The following is a 23,692-nucleotide window of genomic DNA, read 5'->3' on the forward strand; positions in this document are numbered from 1 at the left end:
TTTTTCCAGTTGCAGCAAGTGGGGGATACTTTCTAGTTGTGGTGTGCAGGCTTCTCATTGTGGTGGCTTTTTTTGTTGCAAAGCATGGGCTCTAGGGTGTGTGGACTTCAGTAGTTTCATTTCACAGGCTCTAGAGTGCGGCTCAGTAGCTGTGGTGCATTGGCTTAGTTGCCCTGCAGCATGTAGGATCTTCCCAGACCTGGGATGGAACCTGTGTCCTCTGCGTTGGCAGACAGATTCTCAACCACTGAACCATCAGGGAGGGAAGCCCTAGCCATCTCTTTAGTGACACTTCAAAACACCTCAATAGATGGCATTTTGAATATCTTTGCATGTCTGTTACCTAGTAGAGAATAGGCCTCCTAAAGATAGAAAAACAATAAATATGTAACTAAACCTCTGTGCTGTTGATATTCAAATGTTCATCTCCAAACGGCAACTCTGGATACCTCTACCTGGATGTCTTGTGAGCATCTCAGTGCTGTTTGCCTCAAACAAAACTGATTATTGTCTCCTTTAAGAGAGGAGTCAGTAATAAGGTAGACTCCAGAGTCAGCCTGGGCAAACCACTGTAAGGCACATCTCCAGGGGGCACCATTCACATTATGGTCTATGTAAATGTTACATCTGCCTCATGTGCAACATGATGGCTCTGCTGGCCTGGATGGCATCTGGCTCCAACACCACTTAGCTGTGACTTTAGACAATTTACTTAAATTCTTTGGGCATTAGGCATCTCATCTATAAAACACGTAGTACTCAACAAATGTTCATTGCTATTTTTAACCTAAAATTGTCTCCTCCTATGTGTTTCCTATAAAACCAATGAATCAGACTGAACCTCCTCTTTCCTCTTACCCTAAATGCAATTAATCCAAAAATCTGTATAAATATACTTTCTCTTCTTTTTCCCTTCCTGCTGCCAATGTCATTACAGTTCTGAGATTTCTCTTTTTCTTTTTAAAAATATTTATTTAGTTAGTTAGATATGGCTGCATTCTGTCTTAGAGGCAGCACTTGGGATCTTTGACGTGGCTCGAGCACTTAATTGCTCACAGTGTTGCCCCTCATTACTAGTTATGATTGCTGTGGGATCCTAGTTCCCCAACCAGGGATCGAACCTGTGCCTCCTACATTGAAAGGCAGATTCTTAGCCACTGGGTCAGTAGGGAAGTCCCTGTGAGACTTCTCTTATCTGGACTATTGCAGTAGCCTCCCAGTTGGTCTTTTGTCTCCAAGTCATTATGTTTATCTATCACACAAGTGCTAGAATCCTCATCTTAAAACATAGTTCAAGTAAGTCAACTCCACATCTCAAAAATCTGCAGTGCCTTCCAAAATTAATTAACCACATCTCCTAGGCCAGTTAGCATGATGGGTTCTGGTATTACAAATATAAATAAAACATAAAATCCTTCCCAGAACTACTGGTGAACAGGGAGGACAAAGGTCCCGTAGAAGGATAAAGTTCCCCTGCCCCCATTTCCAAATTTTTTACAGTTCTTTGCAGAAAGAGACTCTACACATGCATTCAATAGATTTCTTCTCTTGTCAGAACTGTCCTATTTCTTTTTTTTACATTCCCACAAGAACTGGATATTAATATTTGCCTGGGCCACTATAACTCTTGGCTCTTAAATAAGACAAACTCAAGTGCCCAGCCCAGGGCCTGACACATGGTAGATACAATAAATGGTAATTTTCTTCTGAGTGAAGTAGGACTGTGTGTTATTGGTTTAACAACAATAACCATACTCTATTAAGCTCTGAGGCTAATGCAGGATTCGCAAGTTTGATCCCTGAGTCAGGAAGATCCACCAGAGAAGGAAATGGCAACCCATTCTAGTATTCTTGCTTGAGAAATTCCCATGGACAAAAAAGTGGCCAGAAGAGCCTGGTGTGCCACAGTCCATGGGGTCGCAAAAAAGTGGGACACGACTTAGTGGCTGATTACACAAAAACACTAAACTCTGAATATCTTTTTTCCCCTGAACCCTCAAGAAGTAAATGAGGGGCTTCCCTGGTGGCGTAGTGAATAAGAGTCTGCCTGCCAATGCAGGCGACATGGATTCAGTTATGGATCTTCCCTGGTCTAGGAAGATCAAAAGGCAACTGAGCCCATTCAGCCAGTGACTACTGAATTCTGCATGCCTAGAGCCTATGCTTGCAACATGAGAAACCAACTCAATAAAAATCCTATTCACCACAACAAAGAGTAGCAATCCCCTTCCCCAGAGCAAGTAAAGAAAGCTGGCACAGTGCCGAAGACCCAGCACAAGTAAAAATAAACAAATAAATGAAAATATTAAAAGATATTAAAAAAAGAATAAAATTTGATTGAGCACAGTAATGGATGGCTGTGACCAATTAAAAAGAAAAAAAGAAGGACATGAGTAATGGCCAAATAACTGTTGGTCTCAGGCAGAGAAGGAAAAAAAGGAAAAAAAAAATCACTACTGTTGTGCAGTAGGATGATAAATGTGAAAAAATTTTGAGATGCTTAACCAGAATGACACAGCACTTCCCTACTTTTTATCCTGCTATAAGGTCCAAAGGAGATAAGATAGTGGGGGCTGTGGGCAGAAAGCGGAACACAGAACTATGTGTTATGTTTTTTCCTCCCCCTGGGCTAGCCTGGAGTGCTGTTTGTTCCACCTGAGGTCCTCACTCCAGTCCTCTACCTTTCTTTGTTCTATTTTCGCGGGCTTTTCCCTTCCTTGTCTTTTAGCCAGCGCCATTCTGGGCTCCTGTTTCCTATTCTAACTACCTAACATATGTATTCAATACCCTTTATTTTATATCCGGTGCTATATTGTGACTTGAGGGCGCAGAGATGGTTGTGACCAAGCAGGCTACTGTTTGGGCAGAAAGGATGGAATGAATTCTGAGGATCAGTGAAAGTCAGAAGAGTTTCACGAGAAGGTAATGCTTCAGCTGACACGTTTTCTGCAGGCCAAATAGGAGAGAACAGGTTCTGCATGTTCGAACAAAAGCCTGAGGTTTCAAACAGTTACTCTCTGTCCTAGGAGTTACAACAGAGGAGCAAGAAGAGTTACACTAATAACAACAGCTAACACTTTTAATATACGAGAATTGCTAAATAAGCTAGAGATGATCTCAACAAAGAATTCATAGTATTCCCATTTTACAGGCGAGAAAAGTAAGGCTAATTGATTAAGACTCTTGCCTGAAGGCCACACATAAAATAACAAGTTTTAACTCAGGAAGACAGAGTCCCAGTTTTTATGAACCACAAATCAAAGAGGTGAATGAATGAGATCAGATTTCAGAAAGATTTCCTCCAGCCGCAGTGGAGTGGATGGGACAGGAATTCATGCAGGGGAGCTGGAATGCAACAACCCTGTTATAAGGAAGAACAATAAGGGAGGCTGTCTAAATAGGGTTACGGAAGATCAGTACTAGAGCAGAGGCTGCGGAAATAGGGGCGGAATATTTCAGAAATACTTGAAGAGATCGTTCTCTTCAGGGTTTGGTTAGACGTAGTCTTCCGTGAGCAGCAGCGACGGCCCGTACCCTGGTTTGGGCCTTACGAACAAGGAGGAGGCGTTCGTGTTCTGAAAGGATTGAAAGAACCCCTCAAACTCCGACCTCAACCGTCGGCGGCGAGGAGGGGGATTGGTACTCTAAGGGCGGGAGCCCGCCCCCAGCAAGAGAAAGCGCTGAGTCATCCTGGCGGGGCACGTTGGGTCGGGGCGGTGCTGTGGCCATATCCCCCTCCCCATTCCCCCGCCTGCACCCCCGGCCCGCCCTGACTCTCGCGAGAGCCTTACAGGCTATAAAGGCAGCGCCTCGCGCACGCCTCACGTGTCTTCTTCCTCGCTGGTGTCGGTCCTATTTCAGTGGAACTGGTGAGTATAAGGGCAGCGCCCCCGCCCCGCCCGTCACCTTTTCCGTCTTCTCGGGGCCCGCCGAACTCAGCTGGGCTCCTCGGACAAAGAAGGCGGCCAGGCGAAGCTATCCTCATGTGGGGCTCCTTTGGGTCCGGGGACGAGGTTGAAACCCGAGGCTAACGGCAGCTTGAGTCTCCCCTACCCCCAGCAATACAAGCAGAAAGCGGTGATTGGCTTGGCTTGGCGTCTGGGCGGGTTGGTGGTGATGGAGTCTCCTGACGGGCGGGTAAGGGAAACTTCTCGAGTGAATCTGCAAACTGATCAGGAACTGAGGGCTAGCCGTCGGTCGTGTAGTAGAGGGAGAGGCTGTTCCCCATCTTCAGGTGTGGAAAGTTACCTAAGATTCCGTTCTCCATCTTTATTTTTCCACCTGCAGAATGGGGTTTGTAGTGATTCTGAATGCCCTCGGTGAAGACTGAGCACTCGTCTGCTGAGCTTTCTGAGGTGCTAGGGTGGGGGTGATGATGGGAGTGGCAGGGAGGGTACAAGAAGCGGGTTTTGAGGGTGTGGCTTTTACCAGGGACCTTCAAGGGGCGATTTCCTGAAGGGGACACACCCGGTGGAACTCCAGCAGCATCCCCGCCCCCCGCTCTTGGTCGTGCTTTAGTGGGCGTGGGGATCCCTTGGAAAAGCAGGTTTGAATAAGGAGAGTCACCTCCTGTGTTTGGTTGGGTTTTTAATTGTCACAGTCGATGTTCAGTCTTTCTTATGGTTGTAGTATTATGAACCAAGAATTTGGGGACTTGAAAAGTTAGCTTCTTGGGATTATCAAACTGATGACTTACTGGGTTAAATCTTACCTTGGTCTTGACCAGGGTGAATCCAGCGTTATATTGCTTTTTGGCGATAAATTGACTCTTGTTCTACTTACCATTTTTCCAGGATCTTGGTCCCTCGGTAAACTCACTTTTGAAAGGACTTCTGGGCTTTAAACACAACACTTAGAATTTTGAAATTGAGCAGATGCCATAATCTTGGACTTGGCCTCTTAAAAAATTGGATTGGCTTTAGGGTGTGTGTCTTGGGAAATCTACCCAGAGAAAGATTAAAGGGTGCTTCCCACGTTCTGAAGGCAGATGGAGGTGCAGTCCAGGGAAAGGGCATCATGGCAGCTTCTGGGGCTTGGGTGCTCAGTGTTTATGGCATTGCACATTTGGGCCCAGGTTTGAGAGTTTCCTCTCTTCTCTCTACACCTGTATAATAAACGTACACAAGAAAAAGCAATTGTACAGATGATGGTTCAGGAAGAGTTCAGTTTATAAAGAAATTCCCATTTTAAAATGAAAACAACATTGTAAATCAACTATGCTGCTGCTAAGTCACATCAGTCGTGTCCAACTCTGTGCGACCCCATAGATGGCAGCCCACCAGGCTCCCATCCCTGGGATTCTCCAGGCAACAATACTGGAGTGGGTTGCCATTTCCTTCTGCAATGCATGAAAGTGAAGTACGACTCTTCACGACCCCATGGACTGTAGCCTACCAGGCTCCTCTGTCCATGGGATTTCCCAGGCAAGAGTAGTGGAGTGGGGTGCCATTGCCTTTTCCTAAATCAACTATATTCCAATAAAAATTTAAAAATCTAAAATGAATAGTCCCTCCCCTCAAAAATGAAAACAGAGCTGAGATTCAGAGATGTGTAATATTTTTGTTTGAAAAGTTGGAAAGCTCGGTTCATGCTTCTTACTGTTACAAAAGTTCATGTGTATATTCAAGACCACTGGACAATTTCTACAGCTGAGCCTGTTAAATAAATGAAGGTTGTTATCTAGAAAAGTAAGACTTGTTTCTAATTCACTTTCTCTCATCTTTTCCAGCTGATAGCAATATGTCTTCAGGGAATGCCAAAATTGGGCACCGTGCCCCCCAGTTCAAAGCAACAGCTGTTATGCCAGATGGTCAGTTCAAGGATATCAGCCTAGCTGACTACAAAGGTAAGAGTAATTAATTAGGTTCATTAATATGAAATTATATTACAATCTAGGGAGGGCTTGTTCACTCTCTGTATCTCTTGTCATGTTTGAGTGTAAAATGATTTTTACATCTTTAGGATAAGAGGCTGTTGCCTTCCTATTGAATTAAAGTGGTGATTATCATCAGTGAACATAGGGTAGATCTCCCAAGTCCAAACAACTTCTGGAGAAGGCATGTGCATACTTCATTATATCTGGACATAATATCTCAATTATCTTCCCAATATTGCTCCTCAGTTATTTTACTGGAGATAAACTCATTATCTTGTTACAGTTTAAAGCCTCGGACAATTTAAAGTCTCAGAGCTCAAGTCTTTGGAGCTGTGAAACTGTTCAGTTTACAAAAATGTGTGTCACGACTGAGGGTTTAGGCATGTTCCCTTGACATTTTACCTCCAGAGAAAAATTGATGTCACAGTTGGAACAACTCTCCTTTCTGTTAAGTAGTTTCATGTAGACACCAGGCAAATACTAATGAGGATCTTTTTACTTTATTGTCCTAGAATAGCAAGGTATTCTGGGACAGTTCAAAATACGGATTTCCTAGCATTTAAACCTAAGAACTCAGGTGTCAAGTATACCTTTCTTGGTGATACAGCAGTTCATAGAGTTAGCTTTTGGGTAAAACCTATGACTAGATTTCTTAACAAATTCCACATACTGGTTGGAATGAGAGCAGATAAGTGGGGCCCTATGGAGAGAAGCTCCTCCTGGCAAACAAAGTAAGTAGCACCATAGGGAGGTGACCCTGGCCCAAGGGTAAAGGCATGAGGTTTAGGAAGAGTTGCTCTGTGCCCTCCTGGGCTTGACCTGCTGAAGCTTATTAGCAAAACCCTGGGGGAAGGTTGAAGTGAATGTCAAAAGGACCAGCTTATTTTGATTTTGAAACATTGCTGGTATCTGGAAATGTGAATATTTGGAATTGTTGGTGAGAGACTGCTTGACAGGTTGAAGATCTACTTCAATTGGTAATCAGAATGACTTTCATAAAATTCCAACTAGAAATCCTATTACCTACCAGGAGAATTTTGGGAACTTTTGTCTTAGAAATTTTTTCTTTGCTTGTGCATCCTATCAGACTTATTTGAACCATGTTTGTGATGATTTAGGTATCACTTAGACCTTACCTATCACATTACTGTGGTTCACTGTGGAAGAATACCGAAGGCTCTGACTTTCTCTTGTTGGTCTTGTTGCCTTGTGGCAGAGAATCCAGCCATTAAGCTCTTTCTGGGCACTGATTATATGAGTATTGGCAGTAGATGATTGCATCCTTGTTTTTTCTTCACTGAAGAACTTGGTGTTTGTGTTAATTTTAACTACCCAGAGAATATCAAAATTAGACTGAACAGTGCTTATCTGTAGTTGGCAGCTAACGTGGAAGAAGGAAAATTCTTACAGCCGAGGTTCTACAGTAGCTGCTAGGCATCATCTGTGTTGAGCATCTTGGTGTTTTAACAGTTGTCTGCCATCAGTTTAAAAAGGCTTCTTTTTTCCCATAGGAAAATGTCTTTAGGTTTACATTCTCTGCAAAGCAAGGAAGTCTATTTCAAAGGATAATGGGCTTTTTTTTTTTTTTTTTTTTCAGGAAAATATGTTGTGTTCTTCTTTTACCCACTTGACTTCACCTTTGTGTGCCCCACGGAGATCATTGCTTTCAGTGATAGGGCAGAAGAATTTAAGAAACTCAACTGCCAAGTGATTGGTGCTTCTGTGGATTCTCACTTCTGTCACCTGGCATGGTAAATCTCTTGGTCCATTTGGCATGGGCTTATTGTAGAAAATTATTATGGATTTTTTTTTTGGTAGCTGTGCTGTGTGGCATGTGGGATCTTAATTCTCCAACCAGGAATCAAACCTTTGCCTTATGCAGTGGAAGCGTGGTAGAAGTCTTAACCACTGGACCACCAAGGAAGTCCAGGCATAGGAACTTTTAAGCAGCAACTAGAACCCGGAGGCTTTGGCAATAGACTTTCAAGTATTGACTTCTGGCTCCTCATGGAAGGAGTACAAATGCTCTGACTTCCTCTTGTTGCTCCTATAACTTAGCAGCAGAGGGAAAGCAGCTTGGGTTGCAACTGAGTGTACCTGGTGATTTTAATTGGCCTCAGCCATTTACTGCTGGGCTTCCCTCATAGCTTAGTCGGTAAAGAATTGCCTGCAATGCGGGAGACCCGGGCTCAATTCCTGGGTTCGAAAGATCCCCTGGAGAAGGAAATGGCAATCCACTCCAGTATTCTTGTCTGGAAAATCCCATGGACAGAAGAGCCTGCCAGGCTACAGTCCATGGGGTCCCAAGAGTTGGACACAACTTAGGGACTAAACCATCATTTACTGCTGGAAAAAATTTATTTTAAGTTGTCTGGGCAGTTAGATTAGCAACATTGGAGTGGGATAGATACAGTTAATGCTTTTGTTATAGAAGAATTTTAATGAGTGTGATTGTATGTGTGTTTTTTTACTATAGGATCAACACACCCAAGAAACAAGGAGGACTGGGACCCATGAACATTCCCTTGATATCAGACCCCAAGCGCACCATTGCTCAGGACTATGGGGTCTTAAAGGCCGATGAAGGCATCTCATTCAGGTATATATGCACCAGGAAACTGGCTGATTGGCTGAAGATCTTTTATAAGTAGAGCTGTGATCTGTGGAGACTTTTCTTATTTTGTTTTTTTTTCCTATTTTGTTGAGAAATAATTGATATACATCACTGTGTAAGTTTAAGGTGGATGGCATAATGGTTTCATTCTTTATGCAGGACCTAAGGGGAAGGCCAGTTTCTGCTGATTTACTCTTAACAGCAATTTCTAAAACTGTACTCTCTCCCTCTGACCTTAAATATTTTCTTCCAGGGGCCTTTTTATTATTGATGATAAAGGAATCCTTCGACAGATCACCATAAACGACCTTCCTGTTGGCCGCTCTGTGGATGAGACGCTGAGACTAGTTCAGGCCTTCCAGTTTACTGACAAACATGGGGAAGGTAAGCCAGTTTGCCTGGTGACAGGACAGTGGAGTGATAGGGTGGGAAAGGTGGTGGGAGCAAAGTCTACCAGACAGGAAAAGGGTTATTATGTCTCTTTAAGAAATTGCAGTCTCTGGATTATAGTGGGTTGTGGGGGTGAGGTAATAGAAAAGCTTGGGGAGGAGAATATAAAGGCTTTTTGTTCCAACTGCATATTCCCAGCTTCTACCCTGCTCATTTAGAATTACTGCTGCAGATTCAACTTGTTAAAGTGTAGGAGGATTTCATAGGTGTTAACATTTTTGTCTTTTACAAATTCATTCTGTTGTGCAGGATATTTTTTGTATCTATAAGAATTATAGTCACCAAATACCAAATTATATAAATGCTCAATAGAAAAATTTTTTTGAGGAGGGATGAGGGCAAGAAGGTTTGAGGTGAAATCTCTAGGTCCTTAGAGAAGTTTCAGGATTCAAGACGATGTTTTTGTTGAGTCTGTCCTTGTAAAATCTAAACATGACTGAGAAGATTCAATTTATGGTTTTTGTCTAGCATTCGCTAGAGTGTAGGTCTTTCTTACTGCTCTGGTCCTTCTCATCTGAAATAGTCCCCTTGAAGTGTTTTTGATAAAGTCCTGAACTGCTTGCTCCCAGGTTCTCAGTTTATAAGACTGTAGCTTCTGAAAACTCCCCACTTTGGCCCAGTGGAGTTGTTGCTTTTAATGAGACCACCTTATTCCAGCTAAGAGTTTAAAGAACAGCTCCTCAGTCTGCTGCAAGTGCTGGATATGTAGGGGGAAGGGGATCTTGAACCCCACCCAGCCACCCCAGCTTAATTTAATTGAGGATATAAAATAGTTGTGATCACTGCTCGGATCTCATGAGTTACAGGAGGTGGAAGTTAAGAGTCTGGATTAGTGGTGTTTGGGGGACCCAAAAGTGCTAGTTTGGCTGGAGTGGAAGGCTAGTAGGTAATGGCAATCAGAAGGCACCATTTGCAGAAGTATGTGTAGGCTTTACTCTGGATTGAAGCAGACAGCAGCTGAGACTGCCCTCTGGTGGAGAATGGTTCAGAACAAAGATGGAAGGAGCTGAGGAAATGGGTGGCAAAGTTGGCCCTTTATTGGACTTTCCCTTGCATGTGTAGTATAGACTTTTTAATTAATTTTTACTGCAATAGACTCTTGAACCCAAGCTTTCATGAGTTGTGAAGCTTGCTTCTTCACACTCTTGTTCTCTGGTGCTTCCCATCCCACTAAAACAAGCACAGCTTTCTGTGTGCAGTCTTTAATGGCTTATAATACGATAGTATTTGATTGCCTGTGGATATCAAGCACTCTACCAGGTGCTGTCATGTTATTTGACAAATAATCCTACAGTCCTGTTTTTAAAATTGAGATACATGTTAGTTTCAGGTATACAACATAATGCTCTGATATTTGTATATCCTACATTCCTATTTTGCTTTAAAATTTCTTTTATCTTGAATTTACACTTTTTTTGGGGGGATCTTTGAGTGAACCTGTATTACATTTTAGCAGAGAAAAGGGTGAACTGACAATACTACAAAGAAATTTTTTACTTAAATCCTATGTTCCTATTTTTTTTTAATTTTTCAAAAATTTATTTATTTTTGGCTCTGTTGGGTCTTCATTGCTACTTGGGCTTTCTCTAGTTGCAAGTGGGGGCCACTCTCTAGTTGCAGTGTGAGGGCTTCTCATTGTGGGGGCTCCTCTTGTGGACTACGGGCTCTAGGGCACTCAGGCTTCAGTAGTTGTGACTCCTGGGCTCTGAAATTAGGCTCCATGGTTGTGGTGTGCGGGCTTAGTTGTTCTGTGACATGTGGGATCTTCCTGGGTCAGGGATGGAAATGTCTCTTGTGTTGGCAGGCAGAATCTTCACCAGTGAATCACCAGGGAAGCCCCTGTGTTTCTATTTTTAGGACCAATAAACCACTATTTAAACACTGTATGTATTCAGTTAATGGTAGAACTGGGATCAAAATTCAAAGCCCTCTTTTTTTTACATAGTTTAAAATGATGAGAAAGGCATTGTTTAGAGCCTTCTGTGTTAGGGAGAGTTGTACTTCAGGTTCTGTTGAAAGCTGGTCAATGTGGGACTCAGCCAGTTCTGCTGAGCTTCATATTAAAATCCAGCACTGTTGGGTATGAGTCCCAAGTGTGGATCTTTCTTTCCTGTCATTGATTATTGGTACAGTCTTAAGTGCCAAGAGGCCTTAGTGCAAGGATACTAAGTTGTCAAGGTTCTTCTTTCTGGCTCATTATTCCTTCTATCTTGGTGTCGTGGTTTGTAATTGGGCTCTTCTAAAGCTGTGTTTTCTTCCTGGACAGAAGAATCTTTGGTTTTCCTGGTGGTAAACTGCTGGGTCTGGTCACTGATTTTATGCTGCTCTTTATTCTCAGAAGCTTGTTTATACTTATGACCTGTGCTCTAACCCTTTGCTGGCACTAAAGCCAATGACTATGTAAGGATCAAATGGAGATTTTGTAAAGCAGCTAAGTGCATACATACCTTGTTCGCAGACGGCTGTTTGTAGAATCTGACCTCTGAGGCTATGACATCCTTGCTGCTGCTGCTAAGTCGCATCAGTCGTGTAACTCTGTGTGACCCCATAGACGGCAGCCCACCAGGCTTCCCCATCCCTGGGATTCTCCAGGCAAGAACACTGGAGAGTGGGTTTCCATTTCCTTCTCCAATGCGTGAAAGTTAAAAGTGAAAGTGAAGTCGCTCAGTCGAGTCCGACTCTGTGCGACCCCATGGACTGCAGCCTACCAGGCTCCTCCATCCATGGGATTTTCCAGGCAAGAGTACTGGAGTGGGGTGCCATTGCCTTCTCCAATGACATCCTTAGAGGAGAAGAAAAGGGCTTTGTTTCACTCACTTGAGAAAGTGAGACTTTTGCTGCTTCGTTACTGGACTTTGGTGACTACATGTCTCCTGCAAGACAAAACAACAGGTTAAGAGTGGAATATCAGAGATCACTCCCCTTATCTCACTTTCCTCAGGTTTTCCCAGGGAGCATTGCTAACTCAGGGTGATAGGAAAGACTGAAGATTATGCTTTTGCATAAAGTATTTGAGAGATTCAAACTCAGACCTTTGCTTACCAATGTATAGAAGGCAATTACTTAGTGAAACAAGCAGGACCTTCTGTGGAGGTCCTGCCCCTTTGTTTCAGGCATTCTTGTTTGGCAGAGTTAAGGAACACTAAGACAAACTTAGTGTTTGTCTAAGAACACAATACCCAGCTGTGGATGTGACTGGTGATAGAAGCAAGGTCCGATGCTGTAAAGAGCAATATTGCATAGGAACCTGGAATGTCAAGTCCATGAATCAAGGCAAATTGGAAGTGGTCAAACAGGAGATGGCAAGACTGAAATGTCGACATTCTAGGAATCAGCGAACTCAAATGGACTGGAATGGGTGAATTTAACTCAGATGACCATTATATCTACTACTGTGGACAGGAATCCCTCAGAAGAAATGGAGTAGCCATCATGGTCAACAAGAGAGTCCGTAATGCAGTACTTGGATGCAATCTCAAAAATGACAGAATGATCTCTGTTTGTTTCCAAGGCAAACCATTCAATATCACAGTAGTCTAAGTCAATGCCCCAACCAGTAACGCAGAAGAAGCTGAAGTTGAACAGTTCTATGAAGACCTACAAGACCTATTTTAGAACTAACACCCCAAAAAGATGTCCTTTTCATTATAGGGGACTGGAATGCAAAAGTAGGAAGTCAAGAAACACCTGGAGTAACAGGCAAATTTGGCCTTGGAATACGGAATGAAGCAGGGCAAAGACTAATAGAGTTTTGCCAAGAAAATGCACTGGTCATAGCAAACACCCTCTTCCAACAACCTAAGAGAAGACTACACATGGACATCACCAGATGGTCTACACTGAAATCAGATTGATTATGTTCTTTGCAGCCAAAGATGGAGAATCTCTATACAGTCAAGAAAAACAAGACCGGGAACTGACTGTGGCTCAGATCATGAACTACTTATTACCAGATTCAGACTTAAATTGAAGAAAGTAGGGAAAACCACTAGACCATTCAGGTATGACCTAAATCAAATCCCTTATGATTATACAGTGGAAGTGAGAAATAGATTTAAGGGACTAGATCTGATAGATAGAGTGCCTGATGAACTATGGAATGAGGTTCGTCACATTGTACAGGAGACAGGGATCAAGACCATCCCCATGGAAAAGGAATGCAAAAAAGCAAAATGGCTGTCTGGGGAGGCCTTACAAATAGCTGTGAAAAGAATAGAAGCGAAAAGCAAAGGAGAAGAGGAAAGATATAAGCATCTGAATGCAGAGTTCCAAAGAATAGCAAGGAGAGATAAGAAAGCCTTCTTCAGCGATCAATGCAAAGAAATAGAGGAAAACAACAGAATGGGAAAGACTAGAGATCTCTTCAAGAAAGTTAGAGATACCAAGGGAACATTTCATGCAAAGATGGGCTCAATAAAGGACAGAAATGGTATGGACCTAACAGAAGCAGAAGATATTAAGAGGTGGCAAGAATACACAGGAGAACTGTACAAAAAAGATCTTCACGACCCAGATAATCACGATGGTGTGATCACTGACCTAGAGCCAGACATCCTGGAATGTGAAGTCAAGTGGGCCTTAGAAAGCATCACTACGAACAAAGCTAGTGGAAGTGATGGAATTCCAGTTGAGCTATTTCAAATCCTAAAAGATGATGCTGTTAAAGTGCTGCACTCAATATGCCAGCAAATTTGGAAAACTCAGCAGTGGCCACAGGACTGAAAAAGGTCAGTTTTCATTCCAATCCCAAAGAAAGGCAATGCCAAAGAATGCTCAAACTACCGCACAATTGCACTCATTTCACATGCTAATAAAGTAATGCTCAAAATTCTCCAAGCCAGGCTTCAGCAATACGTGAACCGTGAACTTTCTGATGTTCAAGCTGGTTTTAGAAGAGACAGAGGAACCAGAGATCAAATTGCCAACATCCGCTGGATCATGGAAAAAGCAAGAGAGTTCCAGAAAAACATCTATTTTTGACTATGCCAAAGCCTTTGACTGTGTGGATCACAATAAACTGGAAAATTGTGAAAGAGATGGGAATACCAGACCACCTGACCTGCCTCTTGAGAAATCTGTATGCAGGTCAGAAAACAACAGTTAGCAGACTGATTCCAAATAGGAAAAGGAGTATGTCAAGGCTGTATATGGTCACCCTCCTTATTTAACTTCTATGCAGAGTACATCATGAGAAACGCTGGACTGGAAGAAGCACAAGCTGGAATCAAGATTGCCGGGAGAAATATCAATAACCTCAGATATGCAGATGACACCACCCTTATGGCAGAAAGTGAAGAGGAACTAAAAAGCCTCTTGATGATAGTGAAAGTGGAGAATAAAAAGTTGGCTTAAAGCTCAACATTCAGAAAACAAAGATCATGGCATCTGGTCCCATCACTTCATGGGAAATAGATGGGGAAACAGTGGAAACAGTGTCAGACTTTATTTTTGAGGGGCTCCAAAATCACTGCAGATGGTGACTGCAGCCATGAGATTAAAAGACGCTTACTCCTTGGAAGGAAAGTTATGTCCAACTTAGATAGCATATTGAAAAGCAGAGACATTACTTTACCAAAAAGGTCCGTCTAGTCAAGGCTATAGTTTTTCCAGTGGTCATGTATGGATGTGAGAGTTGGACTGTGAAGAAAGCTGAGAGCCGAAGAATTGGTGCTTTTGAACTGTGGTGTTGGAGAAGACTCTTGAGAGTCCCTTGGACTGCAAGGAGATCCAGCCAGTCCATTCTGAAGGAGATCAGTCCCGGGATTTCTTTGGAAGGAATGATGCTAAGGCTGAAACTCCAGTACTTTGGCCACCTCATGTGAAGAGCTGACTCATTGGAAAAGACTCTGATGCTGGGAGGGATTGGGGGCAGGAGGAGAAGGGGACGACAGAAGATGGGATGGCTGGATGGCATCACTGACTCGATGGACGTGAGTCTGGGTGAACTCCGGGAGTTGGTGATGGACAGGGAGGCCTGGCGTGCTGTGATTCATGGGGTCGCAAAGAGTCGGACACGACTGAGTGACTGAACTGAACTGAAGACAAAGTGCTGCCTTCATATCTCTGAAGAGCCAGCTGATAGAAGCAGCAGCTTAGTGTTAGGGTTTACACAGTCCTAACTTTGTCATTTTTTAGCTTGTGTTTTTCTTGGGAATGGGGGTAAGTCACTTTTTTTTTTTGGTCAGTGTTTACTGTGGTTATATATGATAGAATTTACCTTTTTAAGTGTATAATTCTTGGGTACTAGTTACATTCAGTGTTGTATATCACCACTATTTCTCAAACTTTTTCATCATCCCAAATAAGCAGTAGTAGTAGTAACCATGAAGAAATAACTCACCATTCCCCTTTCCCTCCAGCCTTTTGTAACTTCCGTTCAACTTTCTGCATCTATGAATTTACCTATCTTAAATATTATGTGCGTGAAACCATACAATGTTTATCCATTTGTGTCTGGTTTCTTTCACTTGGCATAATGTTTTCAAGGTTCTCAAAAGTTTATCCAGGCTGTAGTATGTGTCAGGGAGAAGGCAATAGCACCCCATTCCAGTACTCTTGCCTGGAAAATCTCATGGATGGAGGAGCCTGGTGGGCTACAGTCCATGGGGTCGCTGAGGGTCGGACACGACTGAGCAACTTCACTTTCACTTTTCATTTTCATGCATTGGAGAAGGAAATGGCAACCCACTCCAGTGTTCTTCCCTGGAAAATCCCAGGGATGGGGGAGCCTGGTGGGCTGCCGTCTATGGGGTCGCACAGAGTCGGAGCCTGGTGGGCTGCCGTCTATGGGGTCGCACAGAGTCGGACACGACTGAAGCGACTTCGTTGCAGCAGTATGTATCAGAACTTCATTCTTTTTAAAGGCTGAATAATATTTAATTGTATATGTATGCTTGGTGGCTGAGACAGGAAAGAATCTGCCTGCAATGCAGGAAACCCAGGTTCAATCCCTGGGTGGGGAAAATCCCCTGGAGCGAGGGGTAAAGCAACCCCCTCCAGTATTCTTGCCTGGAGAATCCCATGGACAGAGTAGCCTGTTGGGTTATAATCCATGGAGTCGCAAGGAGTTGGACACGACTAAACAACTTTGACTTTTCATATGTATACTACATTTTGTCTGTTAACAGGTTTTTTCCACCTTTTGGCTATTGTGAATAATGTTGGTAAAATACTGGTGAATATATCTGAATCCTCGTTTCTAGTTACTTTGAATATATACATAGGAGTAGAATTTCTGGGTCCTATGGTACTTGTGTGTTTAGATTCTTGAGGAATTTTCAGACTTTCCCACAGCACCTGTACCATTTTACATCACTAACAGCAGCAGCAGCAGCAGCAATACCAAGCGTTCTTTATATCCTTCCCAGCATTTACTTTTTTTTGATTAGCCATCTTAGGGGATATGAAGTGGTATCTCATTGTGGTTTTGATTTGTATTTCCGTAATGACTAGTGATAGCATATTTTCATGTGTTTATTGATCATTTGTATATCTTTGGAGATACATCTTTTTTCAAGTCCGTTGCTCATTTTTAATTGTCTTTTTGTTGTTGTGGGAGTTTGGATTTAATTTTGGCTATTAATCCCTCATTAGATATGATTTGTAAATATTTTTTTCCCATTCTGTGAGTTGTCTTCAAAGAATTTATGGATTTTTGGATGAACTTAGAGCCCATTATACAAACTGAAGTAAGTCAGATAAAGATAAATATCGTATATGATCGTGTATATATATGGAATCTAGAAAGATGGTACAAAAAATTTTATATAAGACATAGAGAACAGACTTAGGGACATGGGGAGAAGGGAGGAGAGGATGAGATGTATGGAGAGAGTAACATGGAAACTTACATTACCATATGTAAATTAGATAGCAAAAGGGAATTTGCTGTATGTCTCAGGGAACTCTGTATCAACCTAGAGGGGTGGGATGGGGAGGGAGATAGGAGGGAGGGGACATGTATACCTATGGTTGATTCATGTTGAGGTTTGCCAGAAAACAAAATTCTGTAAAGCAATTATCCTTCAATTAAAAAATAAAGAATTTATGGTTTTAGCTCTTCCATTTAGGTTGTTGATGTGTTTTTAAGTAAATTTCTTGTATATGGTATGAATAGATGACCAGCATCATTGTTGTTAATTTCTTTAAATTTCAGTTACTGCATGAACAAATTAAGTATAGTAACTCGGGCTACAGTGAGGATTAACTTGCATATTTAGTTTTGTACTGATAGGCTGAATGATCTGACTGGAGGATAGACCTCCTGGCACCTGAATGTTGAAGCCCTTTAGGGCTCAGATTTGGTTTTTTAGGCATCCAGTTGTCCTTAGGAGGGTGGAGCTTACCACTGATCTGGTTATTAATCAGTACCCTTCCTCTTGCAGTGTGCCCAGCTGGCTGGAAGCCTGGCAGTGATACCATCAAGCCTGATGTCCAGAAGAGCAAAGAATATTTCTCTAAGCAGAAGTGAGCGCTCGGCCGTTTTAGGGCCAGGCTGCAGTAGGCGGCCTTGAAAACAAAACCTCTTTTGTCCTATTTTTGTGCTTAAAACCATGATCTTACACTCCGCCAGGATGTGGTGTGGGACAGGACGGGCCTTTCCTGCAGGGGTTGGGGACGCCAGCCTTTCTTCCTCTGGACGGAAAGACCTGAGCCAGGCCAACTGATGTATACTGTAAGGGGGTATCACTTGATCTTTTGTAGTTGTATTAAATTTGAAATGAGACCTTGTTGATTCTTCATTGGTTGTGGGGCAGGGGAAGCTTTTAAGAGGAATTTAGTCTGCTTTTTTGGGAGAAAATGAGGTGCGAGAGCTGCCTCAGAATCGTGAAATGATATTGAGGGAAAATGTACATAGACAACAGGGAAAAGAGCAAGACCTGCTACAGTATCAGCCAAGGTGCTGCAGTTTATGCTGTAGGCTGGGTTGCAATGAGGTGCCTGACACTTACAGTACTAGGAGGGCTACATGAAAACCTGGATGAATGCCTGGGACTGGATCTATGAAAGATTACAGTTATGGGCTTTAGGTACCTTTGGAACTGAAAGAGGGAGACAAACCCAGGGCTGGCTTTCTGTGTCAAAAGAACAGTGGTGAGCACCTCTTGGCTTCCCTGGGTTTCCAGCCTTGATTTAAGGATAGTTCTTGTCCTCATGAAAGTCGCTCAGTCTTGTCCGACTCTTTGCAACTGCATGGACTATATACAGTCCATGGAGTTCTCCAGACCAGAAAACTGTGAGTGGGTAGCATTTTCCCTTTCTCCAGTGAATCTTCCCAACCCAGGAATCAAACCAGGGTCTCCTGCATTGCAGGTGGATTCTTTCCCAAATGAGCTATCAGGGAAGCCCTATCTTTCCTGATGCTGGGAAAGACTGAAGGCAGAAGGGGATGACAGGATGAGATGGTTGGAGGACATCACGAACTCGGACATGAGTAAGGTCTGGGAGTTGGTGATGGACAGGGAAGCCTGGCGTGCTGCAGTCCATGGGGTTGCAAAGACTTTGGACGCGACTCATTTGAACTTGTTCTCATTCGTATCTGTGTCGTGAGGGAGGGTTGTCAGTGGGGTGAAGGTGGATTCCTCCTGGGCCCAAGGCTAGGGCACATTTGCAACAGAAGATCCTTTAGTATGTGCTCTTCCGGACACCACCACCACCCCCCCCCCCCCCCCCCCCGACTAGCCCAGCCTACCTGTGGGCAGTAGTACAGGATTCCCAGGGCCGTCAACAACAGCTTACTGTATGCTAAGCAATTTCACATTTATTCAGTCACCATGATAACCCTCTGAAGCAGGTACTATTATTTAGGGGATAGTTCCTCCTTACGCCCTGTAACAGGTAGCATTTCGAAGCACTGCAGAGAAATGGTAACAGGTAGCGATTCCATGTTTCAAGGCAGGTGGGAGGTCTGGATCTACTTTGGTCTTAACCAAACTTTCCTGAGCCTTGTTATTTTAAGATCTCTACTAGAATAATTTATCAAAAATAATCATTTTATACCCAAAATAAGTTTCTTCCCTGGCGAAATATTAATAGTAGTGTAAAAGTCTTTTAACAGGTAGGTGCCACTGCCCTAAATGAGGATCCCACAGGCAGGGAAGGTATCAGGGTCCAGGGGATATAGGTGGGGAAACTGTGGGACTGAGCCAGCCTCTCCTGGGATTCTGAGGCTTCTTGGATAAGAGTGTAGTGATGTGAAGCTCTTGGGATGGAGAGCTAGGCTCCTCTGAGGGCTGAAGCAAGCCCAGTAAGGCCAAGCGTTGGGCAGGAGGAGTGGAAAAGTATGCCTTCTGCTCTTCTGAGTAGCGCTCCTGAGGTGTCACAGCATCCCGGTAAGTCCAGTCACGCCAATGGAAATTGAAGCGTTCAAGCAGGCTGATGCGGTCAGCTCTTGTGGGTACACAGTCAACGGGCTTTGTGGGTGGCAGATTCGGCACCTCTGTTCCTCGCAGTAGCACCACCCCTCGGATGGCAAACCAGCCCCCAAACCTGGGATGTATGCACACACCTGCTATGTGCTGGGGAGAGGGTAAAAAGAAAGCAAGGTCATGGTGGTCATATGGGCACCAATAACTACCATCAATGCAAGCTAGTTCACTTCTTATTCAACAGTGATTCTACCTGTGAGCCTGTCAGGGAATTCCCTGGTGGTCCAATGGTTAGGACTCCACGCTGTCACTGCCAAGGTCCCAGGTTCTATCTTTGGTCAAGGAACTAAGATCCCAAAAGCTGTGCTGCATACACACACATGTGAACTTCTGTCAGTCTTGGCTGGGCTCCCCTACTCCGTCAACTCTTCATGAAGTCACTGACCCCAAGGAGAGTTTCCTTAAGCTGAGCCTCAGCTTCCCAGTCGCACAGTGGATTTAATCACAGCTCTACCTGCTCCATTCTGTCACAAAGAAACAGACTAGTTCTCTAACCGGATCCCTGGTGGCTCAGATGGTAAACTGCCTGCCAGTGAAGGAGACATGGGTTTAATCCCTGGGTATGATTGGGAAGATCCCCTGGGGAAAGGAACAGTAACCCACTCCAGTATTCTTGCCCAGAGAATTCTGTGTACAGGAGCCTGGTGGGCTACTGTGCATGGGATCGCAAAGCAGAGTTGGACACAACTAAGTCTGAGTGAACTCCAGGAGTTGGTGATGGACAGGGAGGCCTGGCGTGCTGCGATTCATGGGGTCGCAGAGAGTCAGACACGACTAAGCAACTGAACTGAACTGAAGCGACTAACACTTCACTTTTTCTGACTTGATGTGTCTGCAAGTAGACGAAATCATGGAACTGGATCATTGACCATGGTGCACTCTTGTCCTGGATTGTGCCCAGCAACTCCTTTACCCAGGGAAGGTGGAAGAATGGGACTTGAAATTTTTTTTTTGCTGTGCCATGTGGTTAACAGGATTTCAGTTCTCTAACCATGGACTGAACCGGGACCATGGCAGTGAAAACCTGGAATCCTAACCACTAGACCACCAGGGAATTCCTGGGACTTGAAATCTTGATGGAATTTTATTTCATTTTCGTTCTCAGCCCCTATTTGCTCATACTTGCCCTCTGACCTGGGTCCCCCAAGGGTCAGACTCCACATCCTGTCGCTGGTAGTAGTAAGCAGCCCCTGCTACATGGGCTGCTGTCTGGGCCAGGATCTTGGGGCGCCGGTTGGGGTGTACCTCGTAGTCAGCGATGACTTCTATCTGCAGCTCTGGGAGGCTCTGGGATAGAAGATAAGATGAAGACTTTAAGCGCAACAGGAATCATGATCATGTTCAACAGAGCCTTCAGTTGTGTTAACATGGCCCTGTCTTTAGAAGTCATGTTTAAAGGGAAAACATGACCTTAAACTTGGAGTGGGATTGGAGGCTCCAGTGTGAAGAAAATGATAATTCTGTTTAGGATTGTTCAGAAACCTCTGTTACGGCTCTGCCCTCCAGAGGCTGAGTGCAGAGGAAGACGGTCCAGCTTTGGGGAGACCCAGTGTATGTATACGTATTTATGTATACGTGTAAAGTATGTAGTGCAGGGGTCCTGTTCTGTCCTCAAAAGACCCCATAAGGCTCCCAGGTCTAGGGCAAAGACAGGTGAGAGATGCGTGGAGAATTTTGGGGCTTATTCCTATTTCACTTGGAGGTCAAGGGAAGTCTGCTCATCAAGTTGCCCATCAGGGAAGGGTGAGATTGATCTGTTTCAGACCTTGTTGGCTAGAGGGGGTGGCTAAACCTGAGATGAGAAGGCAGACTGGGGAGAGATCACGATGTCAAGGCTGGCTTTAGGACAGCCTTCTGCCGGGAAAGTGGCTCCTTGTAGGTCTAGATTCTATACTGAGCTTACAGGAACTGGAAGCAGATGCAGATTTGGAAGCTAGGTGAGGCTATAGCCAGCCTTGCTCACCTCTCTAACTCGGCCCAGGTGGTAGGCCACACACTGGTCCACAGGGTCAGTCAGTGGTTGGAGGTGGTGGCTCTGCAGGAAGGGCTTGAGGGCCTGGTCAAACATGGCAGGTGTGCTGAGTACCAGGAAGGCCAGTGTAGGTCCTGGCAGGGGTAGGTGGAAGGCTGGAGGCAGGAGTGCATTGTACCATGCCACCTGGAACAGAGAGAAAATTCAGGCCACACAAGAGGGCTAACTTAGGCCTTAGCCAGGCCCATACCTTGGCCTGGCATTCAAGGTTTCATGCAAATTGTCCAGCCTCCTTATTCAAACAATGAAATTCTCCTGATGATGTGTGTTTGTGGGGAACTCACCTGACAGTTATAATAGAGAGGCAAAGAATTCATAAACAACTAAGAAAAAGAAGAAATTGATTGTACTGTGGTTAGTGCAATAACAGGGCCAATGAAGGGCCTCTGAAATTAGAAAAGGCTTCTTGGAAGCTGAGTCTTGATGCTGGGAAGGTAACTTACAGGCTGATGTGGAGAGGGAGAATCTGGTGTGTGTTTTAAACAGGTCCCAGCATAAACAAAGAGGCAAAAAATGCAAAGCATACTTGGAGAATAGCAAATTGTCTAGTTTGATAGAAATGAAGCATCTGAGGAGGAGAGCAGAGGGAGAGAAGGCTGGAGAGATCAGTAAGAATGAGACTGTGACTGGCCTTGAATACCAATTGAAGGAATATGGGTCTAATTTGCTGACAGTGAGGGGTTAGCCATTGAAGATTTAAGAAGCAAACTGACATGGTCAGTTTTAGATCAACCTGGCTGCAGTGTGGAGGAAGGAATAGAGGCAAAGTGACAGCAAGGAAGTTATTGCAGAAATCCAAATGACTAATAGTGGGCTGAACCAGAGCATAGATAGGTTGAATTTAGGAGACAGATTCCTAAAGATCGCTGTGGATGACTGTATGTGGCGCTGGGAAGGGGAGAGAAGTAGGAACACAGGATGACTGGCAGGGCTGTAAGAGGCACTGTTCAATACCACAGCTCCTTCTACCAAAGTCTTCTTGATTATATCAGACAGGCATCTCCAATCTCTCCCACACCTGCCATCCACCATTATCTCCATACCTTTACTCAAGCAATTTCTGATATTTGAGATGTACATGACCCTCCTTCCTTCCAATCTATCTTTTCATATATAGCTCAACTCCATTTTTTCCAGGGAAGCCTCTCTGAGGCTAGACCCAACTACCTCTTCCTCTATAATCCTCTCCCAGCATTGCTGTATGCCACTCAGTGGAAAGTGGAAAGGGTGGCCTCTTAAGCATCAGGCAAAAGGCTCAGGTTGAGTTGATTTAGCCCTGCACTAAGCACAGGGCTCAGTGCAGAGGGCACTGGATGTGGGGGGAGATGGACCTATGTGACTAAGGGTAGGTCCTGATGCCAGACTTCTGTGTCAGGCAAGTGTACAGTTTCTAAACCCAGCCCAGCATTGATGATTGGCAACATCATGAATGTAACCTTTTGCAGATAGACTGAACAACCAAGCCAACTGTTTGCTTGTTCAACATCCAGAATGCCCTTTGCTCATGAGCCATACAAACATTCCCAGACCTTGCCCTCTCCTAAACTCCTTCAGGAAGCTTCCAAAGTGACTCTGGCTCCACAGATCCCCTTCTTCCTCTAAATTACCTGGGTGACAAAACCACAAGGTTACTGGATCACATGGTGTCTCCCACTCATCAATACAGCATTGTAGGAGGGTAAAAGAGATAACTCATTGGAAAGACTTTTATGTTGGGAAAGACTGAAGGCAGGAGGAGAAGGGGACGACAGAGGACGAGATGGTTGGAGGGCATCACCGACTCAACGGACATGAGTTTGAGCAAGATCCGGGAGTTGCTGATGTACAGGGAAACCTGGCGGTGCTGCAGTCCATGGGGTGACAAAGAGTCGGACACGACTGAGCGACTGAACAAAAACAACAAAAGAACAAACCTGCAACGCTGCTCTACCCATTTAGCCCAAGCGCCCTGTCTCGACAATTAAACGGACTCGCGGCCAGAGGAGCTCGAGAAAGATCAGAAAATTCACGGGCCTCACGTCAGTGGCACCGAAGCCATCCATACGCTTAGCCCTAGCACCGCAGCAGGGATAAACCAACCTGGAAGGGGTAAACTTCGAAGCCAAAAGGGCACAACGTGTCCTCAATCTTCTGCTTCAGCTCTGCGACTAGCGGCTCCATAGTGCACGTTACACACTGAGCCTGCTGGGGAATGGAGTCTCAAGGTTACTCGGGACTTTACGCTTTGAGACAGCTTGGACTCCATTTCCCAAGAGCTACGGGGATCAGCTGCGGGACTGTGTTGTCTCTGCGCG

The 23,692-nt window shown here is 44.3% G+C and overlaps 2 protein-coding genes across 2 annotated transcripts; one reads left to right on the plus strand and one right to left on the minus strand.

The window, feature by feature from the left end:
* Positions 1–3,838: 3,838 nt before the first annotated feature.
* On the plus strand, positions 3,839–17,650 carry PRDX1 (peroxiredoxin 1). The gene is given in 6 exon segments (NM_174431.1): positions 3,839–3,869; positions 5,729–5,845; positions 7,473–7,626; positions 8,352–8,474; positions 8,743–8,873; positions 17,324–17,650. Coding segments are annotated over 5 exon segments (600 nt in total). The 5' UTR covers positions 3,839–3,869; positions 5,729–5,739; the 3' UTR covers positions 17,410–17,650.
* Positions 17,651–18,684: 1,034 nt separating this feature from the next.
* Positions 18,685–23,687, minus strand: MMACHC (metabolism of cobalamin associated C). Its single transcript, NM_001015588.3, is given in 4 exon segments — positions 18,685–19,456; positions 20,501–20,653; positions 21,330–21,524; positions 23,478–23,687. Coding segments are annotated over 4 exon segments (843 nt in total). The 5' UTR covers positions 23,559–23,687; the 3' UTR covers positions 18,685–19,042.
* Positions 23,688–23,692: the final 5 nt, after the last annotated feature.

Source organism: Bos taurus, chromosome 3 (genome assembly GCF_002263795.3).
Source record: "Bos taurus isolate L1 Dominette 01449 registration number 42190680 breed Hereford chromosome 3, ARS-UCD2.0, whole genome shotgun sequence".
Lineage (NCBI taxonomy): Eukaryota > Metazoa > Chordata > Mammalia > Artiodactyla > Bovidae > Bos > Bos taurus.